We start from the raw sequence: 14,952 nt of genomic DNA, 5'->3' as shown, positions 1-14,952 counted from the left end.
AAAAAAAAAAAATACTGCCGCAGGATAGGTGGAGCCTCCTGCTGGAGTGCATGGTCACTGGCCTGACACAAGAGATCATAGTTCTCTTAGACATAGGATGTGTCTCTGGGATATTGGGTTCCTGGAAGTCACTTCCTAGCTATGCTGTCTCTGAGGAGCAGAGACGGAACCGAGGGAGAAGGCCGGGCTTCGTGGCCATTCTTCCTGGATGCCCTGATTCCAAGCATGTAGCTGGAAGCTCTCACGTCTCATGGATATTACAAGTGTAACCGAGGGTCACTTTCCACCAGGCCAGTATGGAATCCCTGAGCCATGGAATTTCCCTTTTCGGAGGAGCTACTGGTGTGGGTCTGGACCTCCCAAGAGTTCCGTCTCAGCCCCTACCCCACAAGATCCCAAGGGTGAGGTCCCGTGACTCTTAGTAACCCTCAATGGTTTTGACCCCCTTGTCTTCCCTAGAGAAACAGGTCCAGCAAGGCAACTCAATCCCCTAGTCACTCCAGATCCCTGGACTCTGGCCACATCCCCTAGGGATCCTTCCCAAGCCTCCTACACACTAAGCAAGCATTCTACCACCGAGTGCCTTCTCAGCCCCTCTCTGCTGGTTTGAGGCAGGAGCTCCCTTCCTGAGCCACGCCTCCAGTGCCTCCCTAGAGCAGTTGTAGACAGAGACCCTACCACTGAGCCACATCCCCCCCACCCTATACTTTATTTTGAGACAGGGTCTCACGAAAGTTGTCCAGGCCGAGTCTCCCTCAGCCTCCAGAGTAGCTGAGCTGACAGACCTAACCACCACGCCTGTCTCCCTTGACTCTTAATTCCACTGATAAGCTCTGAGGGACCCCCTGGTTCTCAGTTGACCCTGCTTCCCCTCCACAGTTCTGGTGGAAGAGCCACCCCCTGGCCTGGTTCCTGGTGTCTCCATTCGAGGCCTGAAGAAGCATTTTCGTGGCTGTCCACAGCCAGCCCTGCGAGGGCTCAACCTTGACTTCTACGAAGGCCACATCACTGCCTTTTTGGGTCACAATGGGGCTGGCAAGACAACCACACTGTGAGTTGCCAGCCACTATGCTGACCTTCCTGAGCCTCGGTTTCCCCATCGGTTCCCTAGGCACTGGAGTTCGAGGATTCCTGGTGCTCTGTGGAAGCAGGAGTGGGGTCTAGTTTAGACACACAGTAGGCTGAAGACAGGGAGTTCCTGGGAAGCCCTTCCCTGTGAACGGAGAACAAGCTTACAGCATACAGCCTGAGCATACAGCAGGTGCCCTGAAAGCGTAGGTGGCTCCTCTTTCCATGAAGGGCAACTTCTCAGATCCCTGAACCCACAGGTCCATCTTGAGTGGTCTCTTCCCACCCAGTAGTGGCTCGGCCTCCATCCTGGGCCATGATGTGCAAACCGACATGGCAGCCATCCGGCCCCACCTGGGCATCTGCCCACAGTACAATGTGCTGTTTGACATGTGAGCTCTGGTGGGCTTGGATGGAGGCGGTGGGAGGGGGCTGCGATCCTCTGAGACACACATACCAAGGGAGCCTCTGTCCATCACCCCTGGCCACAGGCTGACGGTAGAAGAGCACGTTTGGTTCTACGGCCGTTTGAAAGGCGTGAGTGCAGCTGCCATAGGCCCTGAGCAGGAACATTTGATACGTGATGTGGGGCTCATCCCCAAGCGGGACACACAGACACGTCACCTCTCTGGTGAGCTGGCCTACAGAGGCTCCCTCCATGGTGGGGAGGGGGTGTAGGGCATCCGGGGCTGACCAGGACACTGGTGTACACTCAGGCAGGGAAGGGAGACTGTCCTGCACATTGCAAGGTGGGTCACATTAACACTGTCTCTCCTGTTGCTGTAAATATTATTTGGGGATTCCTACCCCACCTTAGATCATTTTGTTCCCAAGTAAAAGACACAAACCTTTCTATTTATAATGGGCGTTACAAGCAGTAGAGCTGGGCAGGTATCATCCCTCTGTGCTGCTTTGTCTGCTTCCCTGTCAGTAACCCCGAGCCCAGGAATGGAAGCCCCATCTCCCTTTCCTCTGCCCAGCTACAGCCTGTGGGCATCTTTATAAACCAATCACAGATAAGTGGGGGGCAAGGTTTAGACAACAAAAGCCGGTATGCATGAGGATCTGCTCATCGTGGCGCGGGCCAGATCTTGGGACACAGAATTCAGCATCTGAGCACAAGCAGCAGCACCAGGCCCACCCACTACCCTCTCCGACCAGGTGGAATGCAGCGAAAACTTTCTGTGGCCATTGCCTTTGTGGGTGGCTCTCGCGTGGTTATCATGGATGAGCCCACTGCTGGCGTGGACCCCACTTCCCGCCGTGGCATTTGGGAATTGCTACTGAAGTACAGAGAAGGTAAGAGTTGGAAGATGGAATGGAATGGCCTGAGGTTCCCTTGGTTTCTGCTTGAGGGACCAAAAAAAAAAGGTTTCTAACTATGAAAAGCTTTCCAACTATGCTGGGATGGGGTTTTGAGGGATGCACAGGAGTTTGCTGCATAGGGTTAGGCAATTCCTGGGAGACACTGCTGCTTAGGTCTTTACCTGGTGAGCCCAGTGACTCACATGGGTTGGGTCCCTATGCCCAGGTCGGACACTGATTCTCTCCACTCACCACCTGGATGAGGCAGAGCTCTTGGGAGATCGTGTGGCCATGGTGGCAGGTGGCTCTTTGTGCTGCTGTGGGTCCCCGCTTTTCTTGCGCCAACACTTGGGCTGCGGTTACTACCTGACGCTGGTGAAGAGTTCTCAGTCTCTTGTCACGCATGATGCGAAGGTGAGGGCTAGAGCTGGTCCCTGAGCCCTGTCCCCAGCTCTGTCTTGCTGAGATGGGCCACTGTCTTTCTTTGAAGGGAGACCGTGAAGACACCAGATGGGAAAAGAAGTCAGATAACAAGGGCACGGTGGCAGGTGAGCCTGGGTCAGGAGACCCCTGAGGGAAGGGCAGGGGCAGCAACTCAGAGAACTCAAGAGCCCAGACTTTACCTCTGGGCTTTCGTACCCTGGCCCAGAAAGTCTTACCCCTGACCTCTGCCCACAGACGCAGTGTACACACGAGGAGCCTCAGACAAGAGCAGCCAGGCCCCAGCTCCTGATGCCGTTCCCATCACCCCAAGTACAGCCCGGATACTAGAGCTAGTGCGGCAGCATGTGCCTGGAGCACAGCTGGTGGAGGAACTGCCCCACGAGCTGGTGCTTACGCTGCCCTACGCGGGCGCCCTGGATGGCAGCTTCGCCATGGTCTTTCAAGAGCTGGATCAGCAGCTGGAGCTTCTGGGGCTCACTGGCTACGGGATCTCGGACACCAGCCTGGAGGAGGTGTGGGATCTAGTAGGGTTTTGAAGGACGAATAGGAGTCTGTTTATGGATGGCAAGGGGGAACTTCAGAGAGGAAGGATGGCGCTTAGGAAAGGTGGATAGCTTGGAAGTCTCTTGAAGAGGTCTGGGGGGATCAGTGATGTATGAGAGTTCCCTCCTGTGAGTCTCTTGCTCTGTCTCTTCAGATCTTCCTAAAGGTGGTGGAGGACGCACACAGAGAAGGTATGTCTTAGCTCTGTGATCCTTCAAAGCAACCCTGGTCCAGAGTCAAACCAGGCCTGAGACTCCTTTCCATCCTTGGCTGGGTCTGTCCTCAGTGCTGAATCCTGAGTTCCTCCCTGGCACTGGCAACAAGTCCTCCCTTTGAATTCTGGCCTCCATTTTCCCCAGAGGCTCTGGCTTCCTTTTCCTTGGAAGCAAGGCCACCCTCCACCCCCCTCACCGCCCCCCCCGCCCCGTCCCCAGCCCTGAAGCCTGTTGGTCCCACAGGTGGTGACTCTGACTCGAGACAGCAGCTGCACCTTCGCACATGCACTCCGCAACCCCCCACGGGGCTAGAGGCCTCAGTTTTGGAGAATGGGGAGCTGGGTGAGTCTCTCCCCTGCTCGAATCCCTCGTGGCCCCCAGGGTGCCCGAGCTCACCCTCCCATCCCCCACAGCTAAGCTGATGCTGGATCCCCAAGCCCCACAGGGCTCTGCACCCAACGCTGCCCAGGTGCAAGGCTGGACACTTACCTGCCAACAGCTCCGGGCTCTGCTCCACAAGCGTTTTCTGCTTGCTCGCCGCAGCCGCCGGGGCCTGTTTGCACAGGTGACCATGCCCAACACTGAGGAGGATGGGTGACTGTCTGGGGTGTCTGTTGTCCATGCTGGCTGTCATTCAGTGACTGCGTCCCACAACAACCCATTTCGTACTGTTTGTGGACGGGGCTGGGGAGCCATGGGAGGTGGTAGAGGGGGCGGGGGCGGGGTAGAGTGTGTGGAGGTGGGTGCTGACAGAATTGTCCCCCAGATCGTGCTGCCTGCCCTCTTTGTGGGCCTGGCCCTCTTCTTCAGCCTCATTGTGCCTCCTTTTGGCCAGTACCCACCCCTGCAGCTCAGCCCTGCTATGTATGGTCCTCAGGTCTCCTTCTTCAGGTGGGTGCTGGACAGTGAGCAGGTGACCTTGGGTGGGTGACAGGATAGCCACAGTCACAGTGCTGGCCTGTCACTCTGCAGTGAGGATGCCCCTGGGGACCCCAACCGGATGAAGCTGCTGGAGGCTCTGCTAGGGGAGGCCGGGCTGCAGGACTCCAGTGTGCATGGCAAAGCTGCCAGGTGAGGCCCGCCCAGCCAGCTCTCAGTGGCTTACCGTCTCAGCATAGCCTAAGTTTCCTCTTTGGTTCTCTCTGCCCTCTCTCCCTGGAGCTCTGCCTTGTGACTCCCATGGTTTGCCTCAGTTTCCCTCCATGGCTCTGGTGATCATGGCTCCCTCCTCTCATTGAACTGTGGGTCCTGTGTCTCCTGGGCCCCTTGCCTAGCACCCACAGCCCTCTCCCTCTCCACTCCACAGGGGATCTGAGTGTACACACTCCCTGGCTTGCTACTTCACGGTCCCTGAGGTCCCTCCCAATGTGGCCAGCATCCTGGCTAGCGGCAACTGGACGCCAGAATCTCCATCCCCGGCCTGCCAATGCAGCCAGCCTGGAGTCCGTCGCCTGTTGCCAGATTGCCCTGCTGGGGCTGGGGGTCCACCACCACCCCAGGCTGTGGCTGGCTTTGGGGAGGTGATCCAGAATCTCACTGGCCGAAACGTGTCTGACTTTCTGGTGAAGACGTACCCCAGCCTGGTGCGCCGGGGGTGAGGACCCCAGCTCCGTGTGCCCAGCACTGGGGAGGCTGGTGTACCGGGGGTGAGGATCCCCTCCGTGTGCCCAGCACTGGGGAGGCTGGTGTACCGGGGGTGAGGATCCCAGCTCCGTGTGCCCAGCACTGGGGAGGCTGGTGTACTGGGGGTGAGGATCCCCTCCGTGTGCCCAGCACTGGGGAGGCTGGTGTACCAGGGGTGAGGACCCCAGCTCCGTGTGCACAGCACTGGGGAGGCTGGGTGGGGTCCCCGGCCCTCTTACCTTCTCATTTGACTGTATTACTCTGTACCCTGTGTGTCTCTCCCGCAGCCTGAAGACCAAGAAGTGGGTGGATGAAGTCAGGTGAGGAGGGGCCTGGTCTGGGAAACCCCGTTTCTTACTTCCCCACACCCTCTGCTCACTCCCCAGGCCCTCACTCTCCCTGTCTCCACCCCAAACCACTTTCCAGATATGGGGGCTTCTCCCTGGGAGGCCGAGATCCAGACCTGCCCTCAGGACATGAGGTGGCCCGCACAGTGGCAGAGATGCGAGCGCTGCTGAGCCCCCAACCTGGCAACGTGCTTGATCGTATCCTGAACAACCTCACCCAGTGGGCCCTCGGCCTTGACGCCAGGAACAGCCTCAAGGTGGGAGCCGGGGCTAGCAGGCAGGGTGGCCAAGGAGAGCCAAGGTCATATGCGTCTCTGGACCTTACGTCCCTTGCTCTGCTCAGATCTGGTTCAACAATAAGGGCTGGCATGCAATGGTAGCCTTTGTGAACCGAGCCAACAATGGACTCCTACACGCCCTCCTACCATCTGGTCCAGCCCGCCACAACCACAGCATCATTACGCTCAACCATCCTTTGAACTTGACCAAGGAGCAGCTGTCTGAAGCTACTCTGTGAGTCCGTCCGTTTACTATCACTGGTCATGGTGCTCAGGGCTGGTGACAAAATGTCACACCGACAAACACTGCAAAGGCCAGACGTCCTGGTAGCACAGACACAAACCTTTACATTCCAGCACACAAGAGGCAGAGGCAGGTGGATCTCTGCATGTTGAGGCCAACCTGGTTTATATATAGAGAGAGTTCTAGGTTATATGTAGACACCCTGTCTCAAGAAAAGAGTAGCCTGGTCTATAGTGTAAGGTCCAGGACAGCCAGGACACACAGAGAAAAACCCTGTCTCAAAAAACCAAAGACAATTTCAAAAACAAAACAAACTAAGAAAAGGATAGAGAGCCAGGCAGTGGTGGCATACGCCTTTAATCCCAGCACTTGGGTGACAGACGGGTGGATTTCTGAGTTCAAGGCCAGCCTGGTCTACAGAGTGAGTTCCAGGACTGCCAGGGCTACGCAGAGAAACCCTGTCTCAAAAAACCAAAAAAAAAAAAAAAAGAAGAAGAAGAAGAAGGAAGGAAGGAAGAAAAAAGAAAAGGATAGAGAGACAGAGAGACTGGCAGAGAGAAAGAGAGAGGGAGAGAGAGAGAGGGAGGGAGACTTTCAGGCTGAGAAACATCCAGATACCCTGGATCCCCTGGAACTTGTCCCACTTTTACCAAAAACCCAGGCCTCACATCCCTATACCCCCAAAATTGCCTTACCCTCTCTCGTATGGGGGATCAGTCCCAGAGACCTCAACACCATGACCCCTTCTGCTCTGAGCCACCCCTGACCTCGTACCCACAGGATAGCCTCCTCTGTGGATGTCCTTGTCTCCATCTGTGTGGTTTTCGCCATGTCATTTGTCCCAGCCAGCTTTACCCTGGTCCTCATAGAGGAACGCATCACCAGAGCCAAGCATCTGCAGCTGGTCAGCGGCCTGCCCCAAACCCTCTACTGGCTTGGCAACTTCCTCTGGGACATGGTGTGTGTGTGGCTAACTGCCTGATAGGGATGATGGCATCAAGAGAGGGAAGGGAGGCACAGCCCCTGGCCCTCTGAGCTACTGAGTTGACTTATGTCTTGGACACAGTGTAACTACCTGGTGGCAGTGTGCATAGTGGTGCTCATCTTCCTGGCCTTTCAGCAGAGAGCCTATGTGGCCCCAGAGAACCTGCCTGCTCTCTTACTCTTGCTACTGCTATATGGGTAAGAAACCCCTGTCCCCTGGGTTCTAACTCCTCTGAGGTGTGGGGGGAAAAGGGATCTATAGTAACTGAAGAAAAAAAAGACTCTGAGGTCCAATAGGATCTCAAAAATGATGGAATTCACCGGGCAGTGGTGGAGCACACCTTTAATCCCAGCACTTGGGAGGCAGAGGCAGGTGGATTTCTGAGTTCCAGGCCAGCCTGGTCTCCAGAGTGAGTTCCAGGACAGCCAGAACTACACAGAGAAACCGTGTCTCAAAAAACCAAAAAAAAAAAAAAAAGATGGGGGGACTGATGCCCTCTTTTGACCTCTGCAAGCACCAGGCACACACATAATATGTGTACATAGAAGCAGCAAAACGTTTATATACATAAATAAAAATGAATAAACCTTAAAAAAAATTAAAAGGCTATGGTAGCTCACACCTTTAATTCCAGCACTTGGGAAGCAGAGGCAAGTTGATCACTGTGAGTTCAAGGACAAACTGGGCTACATTGTGAGAATAAGAGAGAGAGAGAGAGACAGAGACAGAGACAGAGACAGAGACAGAATTATGAGCTGAGCTAATGTGGCCTTAAAAGCTCATCACATCCTAGCACATGGCATAAATTTGATGTGTGGCTGCCCTTAAGGACATCCAACACATAAAGTCCTGGTAGCACCTGTCATTCTTTCCTCCCAGCTGGTCTATCACGCCACTCATGTACCCAGCCTCCTTCTTCTTCTCCGTGCCCAGCACGGCCTATGTGGTACTCACCTGCATCAACCTCTTCATTGGCATCAACAGCAGCATGGCCACCTTCGTGCTGGAACTGCTTTCAGATCAGGTGGTACCCCTGCACAAAACCTGGGATTGAGGATGGGACTGAATTATTGGGTAACATTGGGTTTAGTAACTGACTTCCTAGGTTCTACCTATCCTGAACAGAACCTGCAAGAAGTGAGCCGGATCCTGAAGCAAGTGTTTCTTATCTTCCCCCACTTCTGCCTTGGCCGAGGGCTTATTGACATGGTGCGGAACCAGGCCATGGCAGATGCCTTTGAGCGCTTAGGTGAGAATGTCTGTCAGGTGGGGACTGTGAACAGCATGATTGAGAGTGCCACCTCCAAATTCAGTTATATGGGATGGGGACACATTGCTTTTAAGTGAACAATTTTAGGTGGCACAAAAAATTGTGTCAAATTAAAGGTGAAGAAAATGTAACTAAAAGGTCATATCATGAAAGGTCTGACTATACATAAAGGAGCATGTGAAACCTTATAGTCTATGTCAGTTCTACCCTAGCAGTACAAGTTGTCTTGGTCACTGTTTTTGAGTCTAGTGTGATCTGCATAGGAGGCAAGACCCGGTCCTTCCTGTCCCCACAGGAGACAAGCAATTCCAGTCACCCCTACGTTGGGACATCATTGGCAAGAACCTCCTGGCCATGGTGGCCCAGGGACCCCTGTTCCTCCTCATCACACTCCTGCTCCAACACCGCAACCGCCTCCTACCACAGTCAGTGGGGACCAGGTGAGGGCAGCAAGGGCCAGAGTCCTTCCCAGAGTCTACTCACCTGTCTACCCTCAGACCAAAACCAAGACTGCTGCCGCCACTGGGGGAGGAGGATGAGGATGTGGCTCAAGAGCGTGAGCGAGTCACCAAGGGGACCACCCAGGGGGATGTACTGGTCCTCAGGGACTTGACCAAGGTAGGCACAGGGTAAAGCAAGTAAGTGCCCAGTGAGTGGGGGGTGGTATGGGTATGAATCCTTTCTAAAGGAGCCCTACCCCTGCAGGTGTACCGTGGACAGAGGAGCCCAGCTGTGGATCGCCTGTGCATCGGGATCCCCCCTGGGGAGGTGAGTCCATTGCAGAGCACCTCCTGTGAGGGGACAAGCTCCCTGGTGGTATTGACTACTTCCTCCCTCTCTGCCCACCTCTATCGAGCCCCTTGGCATGACCTCACTAGGCTTTACTGTGTATGTGCTGCGTATGTGCCGGGCACCCATCTTTCGTTAAGCACCTGCTGTCGTATTTATTTTTGTGGCACTAGACATAGAACCCAGAGTCTCAGAAGTGCCTACCCAAAGCTATACAGCCAGTCCACACCGCCAGCCCCTCACTGGGGCACTCTAGGCTACCACTCTATCCCTGAGCCATGTCCCTGCTCTGAGCTCCTTACTGAGCCATCAGACCTCACTAGGTACTTACTGTGTGCTCATATTTTAAAAAAACATATTGTTATGTACAAACACAGGGTTTGGCTGCGGCTTTTTATTAAGATTTATTTAAGCTGGGCAGTGGTGACGCACGCCTTTAATCCCAGCACTTGGGAGGCAGAGGCAGGTGGATTTCTTGAGTTCGAGGCCAGCCTGGTCTACAGAGTGAGTTCCAGGACAGCCAGGGCTACATAGAAGAGGGCATTAGATCCCATTACAGATGGTTGGTGCTCACATTTTTTGAGCACAAACTGTGATCACCGAAGGGGTGTTGAATGTCACTTTGACGGGGGTCATCCTTTATCATGAACTAACAGCATTCATTGAGCCTTACTCTACACATGCCTGTATCAAGTCCTTATCGGTTAAAATTTCTTAGGCCACTACACATATGCAAAGTCTCTTGCTGGCTATCTACTACAGGTCAGAACACATCTGTGAACACAGGCAAGCCTATTGAGGCAGGAGGATCAGATGTTCAGGGTCATCTTTGGCTATGTAGGGAGCTCAAAGCTGGCCCGGGTTACATGAGATCCGGTCTCCAAAACCACAAATAAACTAAAACAAAGATGGCCCCAAGCTATTCTCTGTTAGATGAGGTAGTTCTGCCTCTCCCAGACTCTAGTGCCCCCCTCCCTCTTTCCACCTGGTAACACTGGGGGCTGTGGATTGCAGCCCTAGACTAGGACGCGTTTGCATGTTCCTTGCAGTGTTTTGGGCTTCTGGGTGTCAATGGGGCAGGGAAGACATCCACCTTCCGCATGGTGACAGGGGACACGCTGCCCAGCAGTGGGGAAGCAGTGCTGGCAGGCCACAAGTAAGATGTTCCTTGTACCTTGAACCCTGGTTCATATCCCATATGTCCCTTGGGTGAACATGGTCCTTCACCAGCCTAGTCCCTGGGACCTGCGCCCCTCTGTGCATGGCCCCCATGCCCTGAGACTCCTGTGCTCTTCACAGACACCCATGCAAAATCCTGCTTGGGTGGCCTGTAAGCTCTTTAGCTTCTTGTCCCTACCCCAGCGTGGCCCAGGAGCCGTCTGCCGCGCACCGCAACATGGGCTACTGTCCCCAGTCTGATGCCATCTTCGACCTACTGACCGGACGTGAACATCTGGAACTGTTTGCGCGCCTGCGCGGGGTGCCGGAGGCCCAAGTTGCCCAGGTGAACATGCCCCGTCCCCGTGCTAGCCAGGGCCTCGTCCCTCTCCGTATGGCCCCGGCCCACGCTCATTTGGCTCTGCTCCGCAGACTGCGCTCTCGGGCCTGGTGCGCCTGGGCCTTCCTAACTATGCAGACCGACCCGCGGGCACCTACAGTGGAGGCAACAAACGGAAGCTGGCGACAGCCCTGGCTCTGGTTGGTGACCCAGCTGTGGTCTTTCTGGTGCGTGAAGGCGGGATCTGAGTGGGCTGTGGATGGGAACAGAGTGACTGGGGCCGAGCATTGGTGAACTGGGGTCTGAGCTGTTGGAGGCCATAGGGGAGGTGCCTGTGCAAAACCTGGCTTCATTTGGACTTTACCTAAGCAGAGTGATTGAAGTGTGCTCTGGCTTAGACAGGACGGAGCCCCAGTGGGCAGGCTTTGATACCGCGGTTCCACCTGGCTCAGAGTCCATATCCTTTGCAGGACGAGCCCACCACAGGCATGGACCCAAGTGCACGGCGATTTCTTTGGAACAGTTTGCTGTCCGTGGTGCGCGAGGGCCGCTCCGTAGTGCTCACGTCGCACAGGTGAGCCCCAGGGCCACACTCTGGCCACCTCGCAGGATGAGGTGATCCTGAACCTGGTGAGATCCCTAGGGTGGGACAGAGCGTGGTCCCCGAGCAGGCAGGCTGGGCCCAGCCGCACTCACACTGTCACCCACAGCATGGAGGAGTGCGAAGCGCTCTGCACGCGCCTGGCCATCATGGTCAACGGGCGGTTCCGCTGTCTGGGAAGCGCTCAGCATCTCAAAGGCAGGTGAGTAGGGCAGGATGGAAGCAAAGAGAAGAGCGCTAGGTGTGGTCAGGGCTAGAAGCTCCGGGCAGGGCTGTTCCGTGCCTCTTAGAGGCGGAGCCAGACTGTATAAGGGGAGCCAGGGAAGGTGAAAGTGTTCGGTGGAGTTTTTTGGATGGAGTCCGGGGGAGGTGAAGGGGTGTCCATCCTTGGACACGGGTGTGCCAGGTCCTGAGTGGGCGTGGTCTTATAGACTCGCGGGCGTGACTCGAAAGCAAGATAGGGTGAGAAGGAATTGGGTTGGGTCCAAGTGTACAAGACAGGCTAGGGACAGGCCTAGTGGAAGTAGGGAGCAGAGAGATTTCAAGAAGCAGTGGGGGCCATGGCCTGCACCACTGGTCCTATTCCCTCCAGGTTCGGGGCTGGCCACACACTGACTCTCAGGGTCCCACCGGACCAGCCTGAGCCAGCGATAGCCTTCATCAGGACCACATTCCCTGGTGCTGAGCTCCGGGAGGTGCATGGCAGCCGGCTACGCTTTCAGCTGCCACCTGGGGCCGGATGCACCCTGGCAGGAGTGTTCAGGGAGCTGGCTGCGCAGGGCAAGGCCCACGGTGTGGAGGACTTCTCTGTGAGCCAGACCACCCTGGAGGAGGTGACTTCTGCCACCATCAAAGGGCTTGAAGGGAAGAGCTGGGGGAGCCTCAGGAGCCTGGGCTGACATCCCCCACCCATGCTTTTCTGTTCCCTCCATGTCTCTGCCTTGCCAGGTCTTCCTCTATTTCTCCAAAGACCAAGGGGATGAAGAGGAGGGCAGTCGGGAGGAGACTGAAGCAGGGGAGGTTTCTGCACCTGGCTGGCAGCATCCCAAACATGTCAGCCGATTCCTGGAAGACCCCAGCTCTGTGGAGACCATGATCTGAGCATGCCTGCCTTGGGACTGAGTGGCAAAGCTCAGAGGATCTCTGAAAGCCTTGGGCTCTGGAGGAAATAAAAAGAAACAAGAATGAGACCATGGCTGAGTTTGTGTTTAAGAAGCCCTAGCCCTGTACAGTCTCACACACTTACTGCATGTATGTGCGTGTGTCTGTGGCCACAGAGGTGATGGGTGCTATGACAGCCAATCAGTGCCTGCAACAAGGACACTTCCCAGGTGTCCAGTCACATGTATCCTGACCTGCATGTACCTATGTGGGTCTGACACCCAAGGGCGGGACTTGTGAGTGTTTCTGACTGTGAAGTGGAGATGAGGTCAGGCTTGTGGAATGTTCCAGACGGTGTAGAGGACCCTGGTACTTTCCTGGCCGGACCAGAAGCCCACCCCAGAGCCAGCCAACCATCATCCTGCGACAACTTCTCAAACCCACCCCTAGCCATCCAACTATGAGTGGGAGGCACGGGACCCTTAAGGGGCTCCTTGGCTGGGTTTGTGGCTGGACCAGAGCTTGGAGAGCGGGCCTAGGTACCGCAGGCTGCGGCCTTTCTGGGCTGTGCCCTGGAGAGCCACCCAGCGTGTCTGAGGTCAGTGGGGTTTGGGATGGTTAAGGGACAGGGTGTCATCCATGTGTTCTGAGGCTCAGAGCTGGGATTATGGAAGGCAGAGTGGGAACAGGAGCCAAGTGGAGACCAGCAGGGCAGTGGAGCTCCTGGATTGCAGGCTTGGAAGCCACGCAGGGCATGCATGGCTCCTTCAGGAGACTGTAGGGGTGGTGACTACAGGGAATGGGGGGTCACCTGTGCGTGGTGAGGGAGTCAGGGGGTGTCTGTTGGATCTGTGTGTGAGCCTCTGTTGCTCAGCCTCCTCTCTAGTCTTACATATCAGTATACACACGACACTGACTTTCTTGACTGTACGGTCTGTCCCAGCAAGGGTCAGCTAATGCCTGAGTCAGGCAGCCACACATCCTCAGGACACAGGCTGCAAGTGGAAGGCGGCCTGCTGTGGGGAACCTGTGTCAGAGTCAGTGTGCAGAGTCCTATAAGAGCTGACACCAGGGACAGTCACACTGGGGGCGGATCTGTGGTGTCACCTCCCTCCCTCCCTCTGCTGAGGGCCTTTTCCTGTGTAGGAGACTTATGCGCCAATGAGGGCCAAGCCCATCACGTGGGTCTGACAGCTGGGGAGGGGGTGGCCCTGAGCAATGTGGTCCAGAGACAGCCAGCACCAGGCGCTGCAGGACTGAGACCACCCCCAGGCCCCCACCACTGCCGCTGCCTGCCTGTCCTCACCTAGGGCCACCGGGGTTGGCTCCACCATGTTCTCTCGGAAGAAGCGAGAACTTATGAAAACTCCCTCTATTTCCAAAAAGAACCGCTCGGGGAGCCCCAACCCGCAGTCCTCCTCAGGGGTGAGTGGGGCACAGAGAGGGTGGGGACCCAGGATGACACCCACAGCCTGTGGCCACTGATGGGCACAGGGCGCAACTACGGCACCATGCTGGGCCCACGCTGGGGGACCCGGGCCAGCTATAGTCCCCAGCAGTCAGGATGGCCGGCGACAAGGAGAGGCCTGAACCTGGGGGTCCGCCTTACGGTAGGTAGGGATGTCCTTGGGTGGCCACCAAGTCGACCATCTTGATAAGGAATGTCCCCGTCATGTGTCAATGGAGGTCCTGGGTAGAACTGGTCCTGGAGTCTAGTAACTAGACTGTAAAATGGGGTTGGGGCAATTTTAGGGTTCTGGAAGCCAATGGGGAAATTGTGTTGAACTGGGGTACAGGTGTGCAGAGCAGATTTGTGGGAGTCTCTGAGTTTCTCCAGGACCTGCGGCTGCCTGCCAGTTTTTGAGAATTTGTGAGGTTTAGAGGTATCTATCTCTACTAGGTCTGGGACCATCCTGAGACCCAGGAGCTTGTTGATCTTTACAAGTCACAGAAGTTATCCATTTTTTAGAAAGTGGACACCCGCCGTGGAAGTATCTGGGATGGCTAGAGGGCTAGAGACCCACGAGGGTCCTCCCCACCCCCACCAGGAAGTGGGGTGCCCCCTCCCTCCTGTGCCCCACAGGCCCCGCCTCTGGCTGTGGTTTGGGTAGGGACGGTTGTTTGTGAAAGCTAAAGACAGAAGGATGTTGGGTAACAGGTGGGGGGGGGGCTTACAATTCTCTGCCCCCTGACCTCTGACCCCCTTGAGGAATTTCTGGGAAAACTGAGGCAGTGTCTGGGATGGAGGGCTCCCTTAACTCCTCTTCCCTACACCCTCCTAGGAGCTGCCCAAGAAGGACTGTACAGAAGCTCCCGGCCTGGAGCCACCAGCCACGTCCCTGTCCACGGTGGCCAAGGGCACAGGGACACTCAAAAGACCCACCAGCCTGAGCCGCCATGCCAGTGCGGCGGGCTTCCCACTCTCGGGCACTGCCACCTGGACCCTGGGCCGTGGGTACCGAAGCCCTCTTTCTGCGGCCAGTCCCGCAGAGCTACCCACCGAGGGCGCTTTCCCCGACGGCGTAGAAGACATCTCAACCCTGCTGGCGGATGTGGCCCGCTTTGCAGAGGGCTTGGAGAAGCTCAAGGACTGTGTGCTGAGGGATGGTGAGAGTCTCCTGGGCAGCACCGTCGGGGGGGG

At 56.1% G+C, this 14,952-nt stretch overlaps 2 protein-coding genes across 8 annotated transcripts in view; both read left to right on the top strand.

The window, feature by feature from the left end:
• Positions 1-12,400, top strand: part of Abca7 (ATP binding cassette subfamily A member 7) — a 19,163-nt gene extending 6,763 nt beyond the window's left edge. For 2 of the 6 annotated variants that reach the window (XM_031349502.1, XM_031349498.1), the window contains exons 17-47: positions 291-401; positions 880-1,051; positions 1,329-1,460; positions 1,560-1,699; positions 2,230-2,367; positions 2,600-2,787; positions 2,864-2,921; positions 3,052-3,329; positions 3,515-3,551; positions 3,819-3,917; positions 4,013-4,140; positions 4,342-4,466; positions 4,548-4,646; positions 4,882-5,169; positions 5,486-5,518; positions 5,625-5,802; positions 5,889-6,058; positions 6,848-7,025; positions 7,134-7,249; positions 7,932-8,076; positions 8,178-8,301; positions 8,618-8,747; positions 8,820-8,940; positions 9,028-9,090; positions 10,161-10,267; positions 10,474-10,615; positions 10,702-10,836; positions 11,080-11,183; positions 11,320-11,412; positions 11,803-12,043; positions 12,159-12,400. In XM_031349502.1, coding sequence (XP_031205362.1) covers positions 291-401; positions 880-1,051; positions 1,329-1,460; positions 1,560-1,699; positions 2,230-2,367; positions 2,600-2,787; positions 2,864-2,921; positions 3,052-3,329; positions 3,515-3,551; positions 3,819-3,917; positions 4,013-4,140; positions 4,342-4,466; positions 4,548-4,646; positions 4,882-5,169; positions 5,486-5,518; positions 5,625-5,802; positions 5,889-6,058; positions 6,848-7,025; positions 7,134-7,249; positions 7,932-8,076; positions 8,178-8,301; positions 8,618-8,747; positions 8,820-8,940; positions 9,028-9,090; positions 10,161-10,267; positions 10,474-10,615; positions 10,702-10,836; positions 11,080-11,183; positions 11,320-11,412; positions 11,803-12,043; positions 12,159-12,311 — 4,226 coding nt within the window. In that variant the 3' untranslated portion in view covers positions 12,312-12,400. Of the gene's footprint in view, positions 1-290; positions 402-879; positions 1,052-1,328; positions 1,461-1,559; positions 1,700-2,229; positions 2,368-2,599; positions 2,788-2,863; positions 2,922-3,051; positions 3,330-3,514; positions 3,552-3,818; positions 3,918-3,988; positions 4,141-4,341; positions 4,467-4,547; positions 4,647-4,881; positions 5,170-5,485; positions 5,519-5,624; positions 5,803-5,888; positions 6,059-6,847; positions 7,026-7,133; positions 7,250-7,931; positions 8,077-8,177; positions 8,302-8,617; positions 8,748-8,819; positions 8,941-9,027; positions 9,091-10,160; positions 10,268-10,473; positions 10,616-10,701; positions 10,837-11,079; positions 11,184-11,319; positions 11,413-11,802; positions 12,044-12,158 lie in introns of all 6 variants that reach the window. The other 4 variants (XM_031349499.1, XM_031349500.1, XM_031349497.1 and 1 more) reach the window with 4 other exon arrangements.
• A 1,048-nt stretch (positions 12,401-13,448) lies between these two features.
• Positions 13,449-14,952, top strand: part of Arhgap45 (Rho GTPase activating protein 45) — a 14,006-nt gene continuing 12,502 nt past the window's right edge. Inside the window, exons 1-2 of one of the 2 annotated variants that reach the window (XM_031349931.1) lie at positions 13,449-13,736; positions 14,594-14,918. In XM_031349931.1, coding sequence (XP_031205791.1) covers positions 13,644-13,736; positions 14,594-14,918 — 418 coding nt within the window. In that variant the 5' untranslated portion in view covers positions 13,449-13,643. The other variant, XM_031349930.1, reaches the window with a different exon arrangement.

Source organism: Mastomys coucha, unplaced genomic scaffold (assembly GCF_008632895.1).
Source record: "Mastomys coucha isolate ucsf_1 unplaced genomic scaffold, UCSF_Mcou_1 pScaffold4, whole genome shotgun sequence".
Classification (NCBI taxonomy): domain Eukaryota; kingdom Metazoa; phylum Chordata; class Mammalia; order Rodentia; family Muridae; genus Mastomys; species Mastomys coucha.
This window is presented reverse-complemented; position numbering and strand designations above follow the sequence as displayed.